The 17,425-nt window shown below is 44.6% G+C and overlaps 1 protein-coding gene across 4 annotated transcripts in view; it reads left to right on the top strand.

Moving 5' to 3' along the window:
* The window catches only part of CFAP57 (cilia and flagella associated protein 57), a 77,002-nt gene that overhangs the window by 27,613 nt on the left and 31,964 nt on the right, over positions 1 to 17,425 (top strand). For all 4 annotated transcript variants that reach the window (XM_033226807.1, XM_033226805.1, XM_033226806.1 and 1 more), the window contains exons 10-16: positions 1,263 to 1,475; positions 3,485 to 3,658; positions 9,019 to 9,180; positions 13,106 to 13,261; positions 14,961 to 15,054; positions 15,699 to 15,889; positions 16,418 to 16,591. In XM_033226807.1, coding sequence (XP_033082698.1) covers positions 1,263 to 1,475; positions 3,485 to 3,658; positions 9,019 to 9,180; positions 13,106 to 13,261; positions 14,961 to 15,054; positions 15,699 to 15,889; positions 16,418 to 16,591 — 1,164 coding nt within the window. The remainder of the gene's footprint in view (positions 1 to 1,262; positions 1,476 to 3,484; positions 3,659 to 9,018; positions 9,181 to 13,105; positions 13,262 to 14,960; positions 15,055 to 15,698; positions 15,890 to 16,417; positions 16,592 to 17,425) is intronic.

Raw genomic sequence — 17,425 nt, 5'->3', positions numbered from 1 at the left:
TTCTGTGAGTGACACTTGAGGTGTATGTGCACGGGCGCGTGTGTGTGTTTATGTGCATGTGTGTAAGCCCCTGGTCTTTTTGGCTTGCCCTTCATGGCTTGGATCTTTCACTCTATGAGCAAACTGGGTCAGGAATCGTTGGGGCACAGTTATTCTTAGTATGCTGAGCTTGGAGTGGAGCTTCTTCCAACAAGTGAGAATGGGCTGGGGGGAAGAGAGTCTGAGCCCTCTCTGCCACACCTGCTTGGAATAGAGCTTCTGCAACGTGGGGCTGGGGTAAGAATAAGACATCCCAGCAGTTTCCCTTTCTAGACTGAAACCATAGCCCAAGACTGGGAGCTATGGGGAGAGGGAGTCGCTTGTCTTGGCCACATCTGCCCAGTGTGCACAGCAGTGAAGTTTCTGGAGCTGAGGCTGTAACAGAGCGAGTCATGGCTCAAATGCTGCAGACCCTGTTCTTACTGGGATTGAGCAGATTTTCTTGAATAAATGTTTTTCCATTTGCTGTATTCCCTGAGGACAATTTCCAGAGACATTTTATTTATTTTATTTTAGACAGGGTCTCACTCTGTCACTGAGGCCGGAGTACAGTGGTACACTCATAGCTTACTGCAGCCTCAACCTCCCCAGTCCAAGCCATCTTCCTGCCTCAGGCACATGCCACCATGCCCAGCTTATTATTTTTATGAAGACAGGGTTTCACTATGTTACCCAGGCTATTCTCAAACTGCTGGGCTGAAGTGATCCTCCCACCTCAGCCTCCCAAAGTGTTGGGACTACAGATGTGATCCACTGCACCCAGCCTTCTAGAGACTTTAAATGATTATTTTTATCATATTTACCAGTTAACCTACATTGTCAGAGAGAAGGTCAAGTTGAGGTCCTTACCCTGCCATTCCAGAAGTCCACTCTCTCTGTCCTATTTTTGCAAGTTTCTGTGAATATATAATTATGTCAAAAATGTTTTGAAAAAACAGCAATAATTGGTTGGTTCTAGCCTTAAGAAACCTGTATGATTCAGTCTTTATGTTCATAACGTGAAAAAGAAATGGGAGTGTCTCATCTTCAGTAATTTGCAAGTGTCATAGAAAACAGAATGTGTACGTTCACAAGAAGCTACGTTTTGTGCTGACAGAAGGGCCTACAACAGGAAAGGATGTTCTGCTCAGTCTAGTGGAGCACCTGAGGAGTTTGCAGCCTTTTCTGTGTTAGTATGTATGTGTGTATATGCTCTTCACTGGATATGCCTTCCTCTCCTGCAGATTCGCTCAATTGTGTGGAATGCAGATGATAGCAAACTGATTTCTGGTGGCACAGATGGTGCTGTGTATGAGTGGAATCTGTCCACAGGAAAGAGAGAGACAGAATGTGTGCTCAAGTCTTGCAGCTACAACTGTGTTACTGTCTCCCCGGATGCCAAAATTATCTTTGCTGTTGGATCAGACCACACCCTCAAGGAGATTGCGGATTCCTCGGTGAGTCTGCCCCTGCCCTGCCTCTGGGCTGCTGCACAGATCTGCAGGGACAGCCTCCCATGCTTACAGCAGAAAGTATGCACGGAATGAGGGCCTCTGTGTACAGGGCCCATTCTTTCCAAGATAACATCAGGCTCCTCATTCCTTTTGGATTAGCTCAGTTATCGTCACTTCCTGAATTTCCTGCTCAGTTTCCTTCCTGACTGGGTGAAATTGTAAATTGCGGCCTCTTTTTCATTTCTGTTTTACTTGCTGTCTGTAACTTCTCTCCCACCTTCCAGGCATGGAAGTCATGTCATCTCTAAACTGCGCTCTTACCGTTGGTCTGCACTTAACTTTCCTGGGGTAAAAACCTAACTACAGTATGCACTGAGTAACACCAATGATGGACCACATAGACTGTAAGATTGTAATGCCATAAGGTTATAACGCCAAATTTTCACTGTACTTTTTCTGTTTAGATATATAGATATTTTCCATTGTGTCACAGTTGCCTACAGTATTCAGCATAGTCATATGCTGTTCAGGTTTGTAACCTAGGAGCAGTAGGCTCTACCACATAGCCTAGGTGTATAGTAGGCTGTCACAGCTAGGTTTGTGTAAATACACTCCATGATGTTTGTGTGACAAAATAGCCTAACCGTGTATCCCATATCAAGCAGTGCATGACTGTGCAGTTAGCTGCTATCACCTAGGCTTGCCACTGTATTCTTTTGAAATCCCCAAACTCTGAAACTGTACAGTTACACTAGGCTCCAAATAGTGAAGGGAAAAGAGAGGAGCTCAGCAAGGATGTGTCCTACAAACATGCCCTGTGCGCTCCTCCAGCTGGCTCCTCCCACTTTTCCTGTGACTGGTGCCTGGGAAAGTGTGTAGATACCATGGCAGCAAGCTAGCCCAAGGCAGGTCTCCCTGCGGCTGGAACACAGTTGACAGTATAGTGACTATCCTGTGTACTCCCAAGTAGCCCGGTCCTAATTCAATGGCAGCTATCAGTGCTGTGCCAGAATAAAGCCCCTTTAGGGCAAGGCCATGTTTTGCTCCTCTTGGCAGCCCTGCTAGCTGGCACACCGTGTGGTGCACAGTGTTCAGTAAATGTGTGTGTAGGTGGGCCGGTAGATGAGTGCATGAATGAGTGAGGGAATGAAGGGGCGCTCTGATAGTAGAGTAGTCCCGCCTTATCCACAGTTTCAGTTACCTGCAGTCAACCAAGGTCCAAAAACAGGTGAGTACCATACTGTGAGTAAGATATTTTGAGAGAGAGAAACCACATTCACACAGCTTTTATACCGTATTCATGTAACTGTTCTATTTTATTATTAGGTATTATTGGGCCTAATTTATAAATTAAACCATATCGTAGTTATGTATGTATAGGAAAGAAACATAGTATATATAGGATTCAGTACTATCTGTGGTTTCAGGCACCCACTGGGGATCTTGGAACATATCCTTCGAGGATAAGGGGAGACTCATGTATAGTTTTGTTTATGTAATGAGCATTAATAAATGTTGCTGAATACATTTATGACCAATAGCCCATTCTCATTTTGAAATGCACCCAAGCATAGCAGTCAAAGCAGAGACTGGAGCCCACCTAGGTACATGAGTTGAGGCAAGTCCCTTGTCACACAGATGGTCCATCATCTGTAGACTAGGGATAACAGTAACTGCCTCAGAGGGTTTCGTGAGGATTGAATGACTTGCAACATGGAGAAGGCACAGAACAGTGCTTGGCACATAGTAAGTGCTATATGAATATCTCTCTTTACTGGTATTATTCCTAACTCATGAAACTGGTTATTTACCAGCAACACAACAAGGAATATCCAGCTTGCACCATTTTTTTTGGGCTAGGCACTATTCTGGATGCCAAAAGGGATAGAAAAAGCATTTTTTAAAGACAGGCCCCTAGGGATCTGTTAGAGGAGAGGGCGAGAGAGAATCGTACCGGGACATGGAGGCCACAGCTCGACCCCTCACACTGAGCAGAGCTGCCTGTGTCCCAGATCCTTCGAGAGATGTCAGCGTTTGACGTCACCTACACCACCATTGTCATCTCGCATTCTGGACGCATGATGTTTGTGGGCACCTCAGTGGGAACCATTCGTGCCATGAAGTACCCTCTGCCTCTGCAGAAGGAATTCAATGAGTACCAGGCCCATGCCGGTCCTATCACCAAGGTGAGTAGGGCCCTCTCCCCAGGAACCCAGTCCCACACCTGCCTGCCACATGCCTTGTTCATCCCTTCAACCTCCCAATGTCTTTTCTCTCTCCTTAGTCTCTCTTATTTATTCATCCCTCATTCATTGAATCACTGTCTATTGACTATGAATATACTCTTTGTTTAAAACTACTTCCAGGAATTGAGCCTAGGAAATCATCAAAGATACACCTAAAAATGTATGTATGACGTTTTCACCATAATATTATGCATAATAAGGGGCCATGTGGTGGATGCCATAGCTACTGTGAGTGTGGCCTGCGCTTGACCACAGCTGCCTCCTTCTCCAGAGAATGGCCCGGACTGAAAGGAGCCATAGCCCTGAAGATTAGCCCCTGAGAGTACAAAAGGCCACCCCAGGGGCAATACCATGAGTACACATTTGTAAATTGTCCTTCCATTCACCCTTCTCATAAAGTAGTGTCTGTGTTCAACAGTCAAAACGTGGAAGCAACCAAGTGTCCACCGACAGACCAATGCATAAGCAAAAGATGGTATAGCTGTACAATGGAACAGTATCCTGCCTGAAAAGGAAGGGAATTCTGCAAAGTGCTACTACATGGATGAACCTTGAGGATGTTATGCTAAATTAAATAAGGCCGCCACAAAAAGATAAATACAGTGTGATTCCACTTTTAGGAGATACTTAGAGCAGTCTGAATCACAAAGACAGAGTGGTGGCTGGCAGGGGCTGCGGGAGGGGCAATGGGGAGTGCTTGTTTCATAGGTATAGAGTTTTGGTTTTACAAGTCAAAAGGGTTATGGGGGTGGTTGGTGGCGATGGTTGCCCAACATTACAAATGTATTTAATAACATGAACTGTACACTTGAAAATGGTTAAGATAGCAAATTTTACAGAATATGTATTTTACCACAATTTTAAAAATGAAATTAAAAAGAATTAACTTGCATGCGAAATGGTTGCCAAGAAATCATAGTCAATAGTAAATTAAAGGTTATTCATAGTGCATAAAAAGAAAGCAATGTCTGTACCTACACTGACCCCCTGAAAAACAGGCACTGGGAAGGTGTGCATCTCCTCTTCCTTACTCTCTCTTTCTGCAGATTGAATGACATAGCACCTGAGGTTTTGAATTATGTCTCAAACTCCATAGTGGCTTACCTGCAACACTAGCTGTATTAAGAAAAGGTTTCTCATTATAAAACAGAACATTTCTGTACCAAGCCTGGGCCTTGGGTCTAAAGTAAATTACTACAACATATTCCCCATCTTCCCTTCAGATCTGCTAAGTTTTGTGGATAAGGAATTTATTTTTCTGATTATAGAAGCAATGCATGTTTATTTTTAAAATAAAAATCCTTGCCAGGCGCAGTGGCTCACACCTGTAATCCTAACACTTTGGAAGCCCAAGGCAGGCAGATAATGAGGTCAGGAAATCGAGACCATCCTGGCTGACACGGTGAAACCCCGTCTCTACTAAAAATACAAAAAATTAGCCGGGCGTGGTGGCGGGGTCCTGTAGTCCCAGCTACTCAGGAGGCTGAGGCAGGATAATCACTTGAACCCGGGAGGCGGAGGTTGCAGTGAGCTGAGATGGCGCCGCTGCACTCCAGCCTGAGCAACAGAGCAAGACTCTGTCTCAAAAAAACAAACAAATAAACAAATCCTCATAATAGCATCATCATTTCTTTCATGCATTTCCTTCTACATTTCCATGTGTGTGTGTTTTAAATAAAATTAAAATCATACTGTGAGGCCACTCTCGTGACCCGCTTGTTTTTAACTTCACACTACTGTAAGCATTTGTCCATACAATTAAATATTTCTCAGAAGCATGACTTTAGTAGCCACACAAATATCCTATCCTGTGATGGACTGTAACTTACTAACTCTTCTCTTGCAATTAGGCATTTAAATTATCTTATGATCTATAGTTAATAGCCCAGTTTACAAATTTATATTTGCATCTCTGATTCTCTCCTAAGACTGAATTCCTTGAGAGAATTCCTGAATTCAAGAGTATTGCCATTCTCAAGATTCTTGACACATACTGCTGATTGTGAGAAGACATTTTTCATAGTTAACTCTTTTGTTTTAACCGTTTATACTGAAATACTTACAGGTTTAGAGGAAATTTTAAAGATGGCACAGAGTTCCCATGTACCCCTCACTCAGTTTCCCCCAGTCATTACATCTCCTAGAACAGTAGCAAAATATCAAACCAGAAAATTGACGCTGGTCCACGGTGTATATGTATTTCTGAATTAGTTCTCACATGCACAGTGTGTGTAACCACCACTACCATCACAATATAGAACCATTCCATCCCCACAGAGATCTCCATCTACCCTTTAGAGTCATACCACTCCTCTCGACTATCATCCCTAATCCCTGGCAACCACTAATTTGTTCTTATTTCCATAACTTTTGTCATTTTGAGAATTGCATATGCTATTATACTGTATATGGCCTTCTCAAAATGGCTTTTTTATTGATACATAATATCTATACATATTTATGAAGTACATGTGATATTTTGTTACAGGCATAGAGCATGTAATGGTCAGGTCAGGATATTTAGGGTTTCCATCCACCTCACATACTTATGATTTCTGTGTGTTGAGGGCATTTCAAGTCCTCTCTTCTAGCAATTTAAAAATATACAATACATTGTTGTTAACTATAGTCACCTTACTCTGCTATCAAACATTAGAACTTATTTCTTCTTCAACCTGGCACGTGCATCATGCCTGTAATCCCAACACTTTGGAAAGCCAAGGCAGCCAGATCACTTGAAGTCAGGAATTTGAGACCAGTCTGGCCAACATGGTGAAAACCCCATCTCTACTAAAAAATACAAAAAATTAGCCAGGCATGGTAGTGCATGCCTGTAATCCCAGCTACACAAGAGGCTGAGGCAGGAGAATTGCTTGAACCTGAGAAGCAGAGATTGCAGTGAGCTGGGAGATCGTGCCACTGCACTCTTAGCCCGGACAACACAGCAAGACTCTGTCTCAAAAAAAGAAAGAAAGAAAAGAAAACTGATTTCTTCTATCTAATGTTTTTATCTGTTAACCAATCTCTATCACCCCACCCACCCATACACTTTTCCCTAGTATCCATCATGCCACTCTCTACCTCCATGAGGTCAACTTTTTTTTTTTTTTTTTTGAGACAGAGTCTCACTCTATCACCCAGGCTGGAGTGCAATGGCACGATCTCAGCTCACTGCAACCACCGCTTCCTGGGTTCAAGCGATTCTTCCACCTCAGCCTCCCAAGTAGCTGGGATTACAGGCACATGCCATCATGCCCAGCTAGGGTCAACATTTTTTAGCTCTCATATATCAATGAGAACATACAATATTTGTTTTTCTGTACCTGACATATTTCACTTAACTTCACGACCTCCGGTTCCATCCACGTTGCTGCAGAAACATGATTTCATTCATTTTTATGGCCAAATAGTATTTCAGCGGGTATATATACCACATTTCCTTTATTAATTCATCCACTGATGGACACTTAGGTTGATTCCATGTCTTTACTATTGTAAATAGTGGTACAATAAATATGGGGGGTGGGGTGCAGGTATGCTTTCAATATACTGATTTCCTTTCCTTTAGATAAATACCCAGTAATGAGATTGCAGAATTGGATGGTAGTTCTATTTTTAGTTTTTTTGAGAAGCCTACATACTGTTTTCCATAGTGGTTGTACTAATTTACCTTCCCACCAACAGTGTATAAGAGTTCTCTTCTCTCCACATTCTTGCCAGAATCTGTTATTTGCTGTATTTGTTGTCTTTTTAATAATACCTACTCTAACTGGGGTAAGATGGTATCTCATTGTGGTTTTGATTTGCATTTCCCTGATGATTAGTGATGTTGAGCATTTTTTCATATGCTTACTGGCCATTTGTATGTCTTCTTTTGAGAAATGTCTGTTCGTGTCCTTAGCCCACTTTTTTTTTCTTTTCTTTTCTTTTTTTTTTTTTTGGACAGAATCTCGCTCTTGTCGCCCAGGCTGGAATGCAATGGTGCGCTCTCAGCTCACTGCAACCTCCCCCTCCTAGGTTCAAGAGATTCTCCTGCCTCAGCCTCCCGAGTAGCTGGAAATACAGGTGCCTGTCACCACGCCCAGCTAATTTTTATATTTTTAGTAGGGATGAGGTTGCACCATGTTGGCCAGGCTGGTCTCAAACTCCTGACCTCAGGTGATCCAAACCTGCCTAGGCCTCCCACCGTGCTGCGATAACAGGTGTGAACCACCGCGCCTGCCCCTTAGCTCACTTTTTAATGAGATTTTTAGATTTTTTTGTTTGTTTAATGTTGAGTTTTTTGAGTTCTTTGTGTATTCTGGATATTGGTCTTTTGTCAGAGTAATAGTTTGCAAATATTTTCTCCCATTTGACAGGTTGTCTCTTCACTCTGTTGATTATTTCCTTTGCTGTGCAGAAGCTTTTTAGCTTCATGTCCTGATTGGGGCTTTTTCCACTCAGCTTAATCCCCTTCAAATCCATCCAAGTTGTGTTGTGTATCAGTCATAGTTTATTCCTTTTATTGCTGAGTAGTGTTCCACGAAAAGCAAATCACAGTTTGTGTAGCCATTCACCTATTGTAGGATATTTTTAATTTTTTCCAGTTTTCATCTATTATAAATAAAGCTGCTGTGACCAGTCACATACAGGCTTTTGTGTGGAAATAAGTTTTCATTTCTCTGGATAAATGCCCAGGAGTATAATTGCTGAATCATATGGTAAGTGTATATTCAGGTTTTTTTTTTTTTTTTTAAACTGCCAAGCTATTTTCCAGAATGGCTGTACCATTTTCCATTCCCACCAAGAATGTATGAGACCCAGTTTCTCTGCATCATTGCCAGCACTTGGTGTTGTGACTGTTTTTTTCTTTTAGCTGTTCTAATGGGTGTGGAGTGATATCTCATCATGGTCCTAATTTTGCATTTTCCTAAATGTCTAATAATGTGGAACATCTCTTCACGTGCTTACTTGCCATCTGTATATTTTCCCTGGTGAAATGTCTCCATATCTTTTGTCTGCTTTCTGATTGAATTGTTTGGCTTTTTTACTGTTGAGTTTTTGAGAGTTCCTTATATATTCTAGATAATAGCTGACTCTTCAGATTCCAAATCCACAGGGAATGCAGACATAACCTTGCTTCTTCTATTCATTAAGAGATGCCTGTGAGGGCTCCTGTCTCATTCTTACCTGGGATCTAGTTTACCCCACTGTGAGGCTGTGCCCAGGATTGCATGGGGAGAAGCCTTGCACAACAGCTGGCGCAGCCCTGGTCATCTGTGGCCTTGAAAGCTTCCTGGCCATGATCTTTTTCTCTTCAGATGTTGCTTACCTTTGATGATCAATTCCTGCTGACTGCTGCTGAGGATGGCTGCCTGTTCACCTGGAAGGTCTTTGATAAGGATGGCCGGGGAATCAAGCGAGAGAGGGAGGTGGGCTTTGCCGAAGAGGTGCTTGTGACTAAAACAGACATGGAAGAAAAGGTAAGAACTGGATCTAATGAAGAGGGACATGGAATTCCTTACCGGACTGCATTCAAATGCGGGTCCAGCACCAGGGCCCTCTATAGCCTGGCTACACCCTGTGCCCAGTGCAGACCCCCACGGCTCCCTGCACATGTGCTGTCCACACAACCAAGCTCTCCTCCTCACTGCCACTGTCCACCCTACTCTGCCTGTCTTTCTGCCATGTGATCATCTTGACTTACACTGTGCTTTGCTTTTATTCTGTGATCTGGTTTTCCTCTTCCTACTCTTTGAAACCAAGAACAATGAAACATACAGTTTTCTTATGACCAACAGTTTCTAGCACATGCTGGGCACATGGAAGACAATCAATAAATATTTACAAAAGTAAAGTATATTCTCATTTAAATGTCACAACATCTCTATGAAGAAGATACTGTCATTCTCCCCATGTTTCAAAAAACAAATTAGGAGAGCTTGAGGGACGTGTCCAAAGTCAGTGTGCTAATAAACTAATAGGACCAGAGTTCTAATCCAGATTTAATCTAGAGCCCCCTCCTTTAATCACTATACCAAAGGAACATCCCTTCCTTCCTGTTGATGCAGTGAACGAAATTTCATAAAGGTGCGTTTTGCAGAGATGTGAGTGCATAGCTCTGTGCTATGCTCCGTAAGGGAGAAACTGAATGGATGATAAACACAAAAGGCTCATGGAGGATCACAGAACTACACAGTCATTGCTGTTTGTCCAGAATCTTAACTGTGTTTATTGAATACCTGCCATTTGCTAGGCACTGGGGATGCATGTGTGAAAAGACAGGTATGGGCCCTGTGACATGACCAGGAAGCTCACAGTCAGGTGAGGGATAGAAACAAGTAAAGCCATCAGAGCAGCGGTGCAACACTGCCACAAAGCAGGGTGACAAGCCTCTGGCATGTGCTGGAGATCCCTTCTAGAGCTCCCTAGAATTTTCTGCAGGAAAAGCAAAGAGGGGGAAGGATGAGGGAGGGCCCCGTGAGAGTGGGGGCCTGACCTGCTACAGAAAGAACCCCTCCTTTTCTCTGTTATCTTTTCTGTTCTTCCCAGAGGGTAGGGGAAGAGGCCAAATAGGAGACAGCAGGCTAAACCAAAGGCCTGAAGGTGCCCAAGCTGCCTTCTGACCACAGCCCCCAGATGGACCTGACAGTACCACTGCCAGGCTGGAAATGACTCGCGCATGTACCACTCCTTCTTGAAACTCCCTTCTGTCTTACCATCCATGTGACCACACTCTGTTCCCTGTAAACCTTTCTGACTCCTCCTCCCCACTCCTGTCCTGGCTGTTCCTCCACCTGTCCCTTTAAAAGCATGTTCCCGGAATTCTCAGCTCTCTTTATATTCTATTATAGTCTACGTAACTCTCAGGCCATGATTTACCTTCTCTGCCTAGGATTTGCAGAGGGGTCTGCTGTGTACCTGACACTATACTAAGGTCTGGGATTATAGAGATAAAAGACATAGAGCATCCTTTAGCTGATAGCCTGGGAAGAGGGCATGCCGAGTATCATAAAGAAGGGAATTAAACGTGCAGTGGAATGAAGTGTCATGAAAGAACAATGCCGTGGGAGCACAGGGGAAGGAACTTGGCTCAGGCCAGGTGGTGCCAGAGGACATGAGCCTTGCTCAGAGCCTTCCAGAACAAATGGACAAGGGCCACTGAGCAATGAGCAGTGAGTGTGTGCAGAGGGATGAGGGAGTGGTGATCTGCAAAGCTGCTCCTAGTTAGGGTGTGCCAGAGAGAAGGGCTGAAGATGAAGCTGGAGAGAAACAGGTCAGGGGGCCTTTTACACCATGCATTAGGCTGCACATTGTTCATAAGGACCGTTCATAAATTTAAGCTAGGGAATGACTTAATATGATTTGCATCTCAGAGAGATTACTCTGCAGCAACGTGGAGAAGAGATGAAGGAAGGACGCTGAACAAGGACCTCAAACACAGCATGTCAAAGGCCGGGTCATTCCCACGGATAAATATATCCCACTAGCCAGGGCAGACCCCTGGGGTCATTGATAAGTATTCATTCAGTGCTGACCATGTTGCTAGTTTTATGCTAGGTTCTGGGGATAAAGCGGTGAAGCAAGACAGGCCAAGCCCCACCCTCAGGTACCGGCCCTTCTACCTAGGAGACAGCCTTCATCCATGATCCTTACCTCTCCACCCCACACCCAATCAGGCACTACCTTCTCTAAACTCACTCTCTCCAAACTCTCCATTCCTCTCCGGTCCCCTCCCCTACCTCAGTCCAAACCCTGTCCGTCTCTCACCTGGTCTATGCAGTTGCCCCCCACCCACCCCAGCAACTCATCATCCTGCTTTTGGTCCTTCCTTAATCTAGTCTGTGCTGCATACCGCCATTGGAGAGATCTTTATAACACCAAAGTCAGACTGATCAGGTTTGATGAGGACCTTTGGAAGCCCTCTAGGATAAAATCCAAACTTCCTAGCATGGCCTACCAGACCCCTGATGGTCTGACGCAGTCTTGGCTGCCCCTTCCTATGCATCCCACCTGTGCCATGTCACATGCAGTGAGTGCCCTGGCCAGGCATTCCTGCTCCCTCCTCTCTGACTTTGCATGTGCAATTTGTGCTTATCCTTCATCTCAGTACTACCTGTGCACCAGATCCTCACTAGTCTGCTGGCCAGAAATGCAGAAATGTGTGTAATCCAGTTCCTTGATATCAAGTCATTCACAGGTGGTACAGGAGACAGACCAGAAATGATGAGATAGGGATGCACGGGGTTTCCCCATAGGTAAGCAAGAAGAAAACACTGCATTCTGACCCACTCTTGTCATCAACATTAACTCTTTAAGGAAATGAAGGGTGTGTGTATTACAGTATTTTTAGAAAACTTTGGCATCAGTGAGTACTAGGCCGGGTGCAGTGGCTCAGGCCTGTAATCCCAGCACTTTGGGAGGCTGAGGCAGGAGGATTGCTTCAGCCCAGGAGTTTGAGACCAGCCCGGACAACATAGTGAGACCCCCATCTCTACGCAAAATATAAAAATTAACAAGGTGTGGTGGGGCATGCCGATAGTCCTGCTACTTGGCAGGCTGAGGTGGGAGGATCACTTGAGCCCAGGAGGTCAAGGCTACAGTGAGCCGTGATCACACTGCTGCACTCCGGCCTGGGTGACAGAGTGAAACCAAGTCTACAAAATAAAAGAAAGAAAAAAGGAAGTGTAAGAAGATACTTATTAGGCATAAAAACCAGCAAGACAGAAGAGTTAGGATTTAAAGTAATGAAAGTGAGTCTAAGAAGACATCAAGAGGGACCCAGCTTTGGGCACTTACCACGATTTGTCATAATGTGTTTATCTGACTGCCTCAGTAGACTCTAAGTTCTATGGGGACAGGAGTCATGCTTTAGTAAATATCTTCTGGAATCCTACTCTGTGTTAGACACTGTTCCAGTACTTGGGATATATCAGCAAACAAACCCTACAAAGATTCTGGTCTATGTGGAGCAAGTTCTAATGGGGAAAGAAGAATAAAAATAATAATATAATAAGTAAATTATAGAAAGTGCAAGCTCTAAGGAAATAAGAAGAATTAGAGCAGAGTAAGAAAGGTGATGGGTCCTGGGAATGGGAAGGGGTTGCAGAATTAAACAATGTGGTCCAAGTCAGCCTCATCAAGCAGGAGACATTTGGGCCGACTTGAAAGAGATGAGAGCATTACTAGCACAATGTAGTAAGGACTTTTTGAGGATAGAGGAGGAAGCTCATATGTCTCCTCGTTTTTAGCCGGTGTGTCTTCTGGGGAAAAGATGACAGGTTCCAGTTGAGACACATTGAGTTTGAAGCTAGACAGAGTTGCAGGTCTCAGGTCAAGGCCGCAGGTTTAAATATTCTGATTCACCCTCACTGTCAGTGTTCTTGATTCTCTGTCCTTCTCCCAAAGGCTCAGGTTATGTTGGAGCTAAAGACTCGTGTGGAGGAATTAAAAATGGAGAATGAGTATCAACTCCGACTAAAGGACATGAACTATTCTGAGAAGATTAAGGAGCTAACAGACAAGTTCATCCAGGAAATGGAGTCCTTGAAAACAAAAAACCAGGTCTGTTTAAGAGACTGACCAACAAGTGCAAATAACAAGAAATTTCCACTTTCAAGACAGGACTGGCATATACTGCCCAAGCTATGCTCAAACAGTAAGATATGTGAAAATGTCCAATTTTAAAGCATAGTTGTTGATATCAGAAATGCTTACAACTGGAACTGGCCGGGCACAGTGGCTGACGCCTGCAATCCCAGCACTTTGGGAGGCCAAGGCAGGCGGATCACTTGAGGTCGGGAGTTCGAGACCAGCCTGGCCAACGTGGTCCAGCCTGGGCAACAGAGACTCCATCTAAAAACATAAATAAATAAATATGCTTACAATCAATTGCTAAGTGGAAAAAAAAGCAGAATATAAACCACTTTATGGTGAATGGTATTAATCGGTATTAGTGGTATTAACAGATTAATTAATCTATAGTAGTAAAATACATATAGAAAATAGATAACAGTATAATTATCTCTGGAAGTTGAGATTACAGATAATTTAAATTGTTTTTTATCCTTTTTGTAATTTCTAAATTCTCTACAATGAGAATTATGACTAGGAGAAACTTATTTTAAAACAAAATGAAAAGAAAAGAAAAACAAAGCAAAAAAATAAGAAAATCAAAGCATAGATGGAGAATAACTAGCAGAATACCGATTCCTGGATTGTCAGGAAGTTAAATAAAATTAGTCTACATGGCCTTTACATAGTTAGATTTGGTCCGGGACTCTCCCAGATTCTTTTCTTTGTTCTCCACAAATCTGGACTCCTATCTAAAATCCCCGCTGGGCAAGGTGGCTCACCCCTATAATCCTAACACTTTGGATGGCCTAGGCAGGAGGATCGCTTGCATCCAAGAGCTTGAGACCAGCATGGTTAACATAGTGAGACCCTGTCTCCAACATAAAATAAAAAATGAGTCTGCCATGCTGGCATGTGCCTGTAGTTCTAGCTACTTGGGAAGCTGGGATGGGAGAATTGCTTGAGCCTGGGAGGTGGAGGCTGCAGTGAGTCATGATCTCACCACTGCACTCCAGCCTGGGTGACAGAGTGAGGCCCTGTCCCTCACCCCCTAAAAAAATTCCCAATTATGTGCTTGAGGGATATTTGTTTCTTTAATGTCTATGGGTCATAAAGTTTGGCTAAAAAAAAAGAAAGGAAAACCTTGGCGATTAATTGTATTAATTAATTCATTTTATAATTTTATTCTTTTAGCCAACAAACAGTTATTTGGTGCTGTATATAAGCCAGGCGCAAAGTTAGGTCCTGAAGATGGCACACCACCTCCAACTCTCCCCCCAAGCCTGAAAGCTTTCCTGCTCAGTTAAAGAAAACACTTGCTCAGAAGCTTTACCCATGAACACACCCAAGGATTTCATTGACAGCAATGTGCCGGCAACAGAGGATTCAAATGTATCCCTACTTTTTCATCCAGAAGTCCTTTTGACACGTGTCCAAAACTGAACTCATCATTGACAAACCCATTTAGTAGCAAGAATAGAAATAGGAACAGTATAGAGCTTTTCGAGCAGAATATAACATAAATAAAAGGTGACAATGTGGTTGCTGCTTCATAGAACAGTGCTGGGTGCAAAATAAGGGCTTGAGACATGTTTGTGAGTGAAGGAGGGTGTAACTTGTAAAGTCAGTTCTTGCCTTAGTGGTGCTTTCAGCAGATGTGTGTAAATGAGGAAATGTGACTCTGTTTTAGGTCTTAAGAACAGAAAAAGAAAAGCAGGATGTTTATCACCGTGAGCACATACAAGACCTCCTAGACAAGCAAAGCCGGGAACTGCAAGACCTGGGTGAGCCCGCAAGTAGAGGCCTCGTTGGTTAGGGTTGGAAGAGCTAGGTTATGGGGAAACACTTGAGAGTCCCCCAGACACGGTAGAAGTCTCAGGGAATATAGCTTTGTCTAAAAACAGGCTACATGTATCCCCTGGAACTCACGGTGGTTTTTACTTCTGTGTTTTTACTCGTTCACTCAGCACATTAAACACCTGTTACATGAAAGTAGGAGACATGGAAAAGTTCAAGTTTGGAACCTGATCGTCTTGCCTTGGGTCCCAGGCTCACCACGTTCTTGCCAGGTGCTCTAGGGAGTCACCTCACCTTACCGAGCCTCACTTTACTCTTCTATAAAGTGGGGGTCCTCATACCTAGTTTTCACACTCAGGATATTCTTCTTGGCCCTGAGTCCCCAAATACCACTCTGTGCTTTCCTGGAAACTTTTCTTCCCAGAGCAGGCAGGCAGGGTGTTTGGCTACCTGATGAGATGATGGGATGAGGGGGTGGCGGTGAGGAAGTCAGGCAGGCATTTGAATCTTGGCTCTGGAGGCAGCTGCTCCAGCTGGTGCTGGAAGGAATGGGAAAGTGCCCAAGGCTCCTGGGTGTCCCTCAGGCGGGTGCTGCTCTCCCACCTTAAATACCTTCCTTGCTTCTCTCCAGAATGTTGCAACAACCAAAAGTTGCTTCTAGAATATGAGAAGTACCAGGAGCTGCAGCTCAAGTCCCAGAGGATGCAGGAAGAGTATGAAAAACAGCTCCGGGATAATGATGAGACCAAGAGCCAGGCTCTGGAGGAGCTGACTGAGTTTTACGAGGCCAAACTGCAGGAGAAAACCACCCTTCTGGAAGAGGTACTCACAGGAAGCCATGCTGTGCCTCCCTTTCCCAGAGAAAAGCCACCCATTCACTCAGATCTCCATGGCATAGCCACTGTATGCCAGGATGTGTTGTACACTGGGACAGACATGGTTTCTACCCCCAAGGAACTTGTATCTAATGGGAGAGAGAGCCAAATAACATCGCAAATAAATATAACATTACGATTGTCACAAGTTCTGTGAGAGAAAAATATGAGAAGCCTGGGTTTCCAGTGAACAAGACCAAAGGAGAACAGGGATGGGGTGTTGGAAAGGTTGGGGTTGAAGTGGCGGAGCATGAGGCCTGATTTGGTAGGAAAAGAGGGGAGGCAGGAAGAGAGGACAGAGGGGAAGAAGGTGGACAGGTCAAGGGCCCTGTGGCCATGGTCTCCGTTTCTGGAATGACACTCGCCTCCCACTCCTTGGGACAGGTCCCCATGCTCATCTCACCTGAAGCCCTGTGGGCACAAAGGTGCGGGAGTCCTTTCTCCCCTGACCCCACGCCCACTCTCTCTGAGCCAGGCACAGGAAGATGTCAGGCAGCAGCTGCGGGAATTTGAAGAGACTAAGAAGCAGATTGAAGAAGATGAAGACCGAGAAATCCAAGATATCAAAACCAAGTATGAGAAAAAGCTTCGGGATGAAAAGGAATCAAACCTGCGGCTCAAGGGAGAAACAGGCATCATGAGGAAGAAGGTAGCAGGCTGTTCTCCAAGAGGCCTGGGGTGGGCGAGGGTGTTGCAGAGAAAGCTGGGGTGGGTGGACTGACCAGCCTGGGGGGCCTGGCCAGGGTCCTGCCTGTCCCCATCTGCAGCAAGCAGGCTGGGAGAGCACGAGCCAGTGCACACTCACGCAGACGGACCCTCCCCACCACATCCTTGGAAAGGCAGCCACACGGGCGTCCCTGCTCTCCTTTTCATAGGATATTGGGGTTCCCTGTGTGCAGATAGAGGCTTTCTAGTTTTCACTTATTGGCAAGTAGGATTCAGTCAATGTTTTCAGAGCTAACCCTCCGATGGTAATGGAAATAAGGTCTTCTGGGGATGAGATGGATGAAGTCTTGGCCTGGAGGCATCCTCAGGCTCTTGGTCCAGGGAGTCGTGGGCGGCTCCTGTTCAGCACTACGGGTGGAAGAGGGAATGGGGGTGTAGGATGCTTGGTTTACAAAGTGAGGAAGATGTTTTTAGTTCACTCACCATTGAGGGTGAGGGAGGATTCAACTCAGTTTCCCCAAAACATTTAGCCCTGGAGAAGCTAAGTTCAAAGCAAGCTCGAGTTTCTTCCTATTAGAAAGCACACTAGTAAATCCAGGGGACAATTAGTCTTCCCTTCTTGGTCATGGCTCAGATGGCTCATCAGTTAGAGCCCATTTTCTGTGACCTTGATGCAGTGTGGATCCCAGACTTTCAAGATCAGTGTGGTCACAGAAGTCTCCAGTCCACTTGGCGTACCGGTCTCCGGAACCTCTCGTGAAGACAGTCAGTCCTCTCATAGGGGAATGGGCCTGGATGTTATGGGACAGAATACTAC

The sequence above is a fragment of the Trachypithecus francoisi genome, unplaced genomic scaffold, assembly GCF_009764315.1.
Source record: "Trachypithecus francoisi isolate TF-2019V2 unplaced genomic scaffold, Tfra_2.0 Lachesis_group12, whole genome shotgun sequence".
Classification (NCBI taxonomy): Eukaryota; Metazoa; Chordata; class Mammalia; order Primates; family Cercopithecidae; genus Trachypithecus; species Trachypithecus francoisi.
The sequence above is the reverse complement of the archived record's forward strand: the minus strand, read 5'-3'. Positions and strand labels throughout refer to the sequence as shown.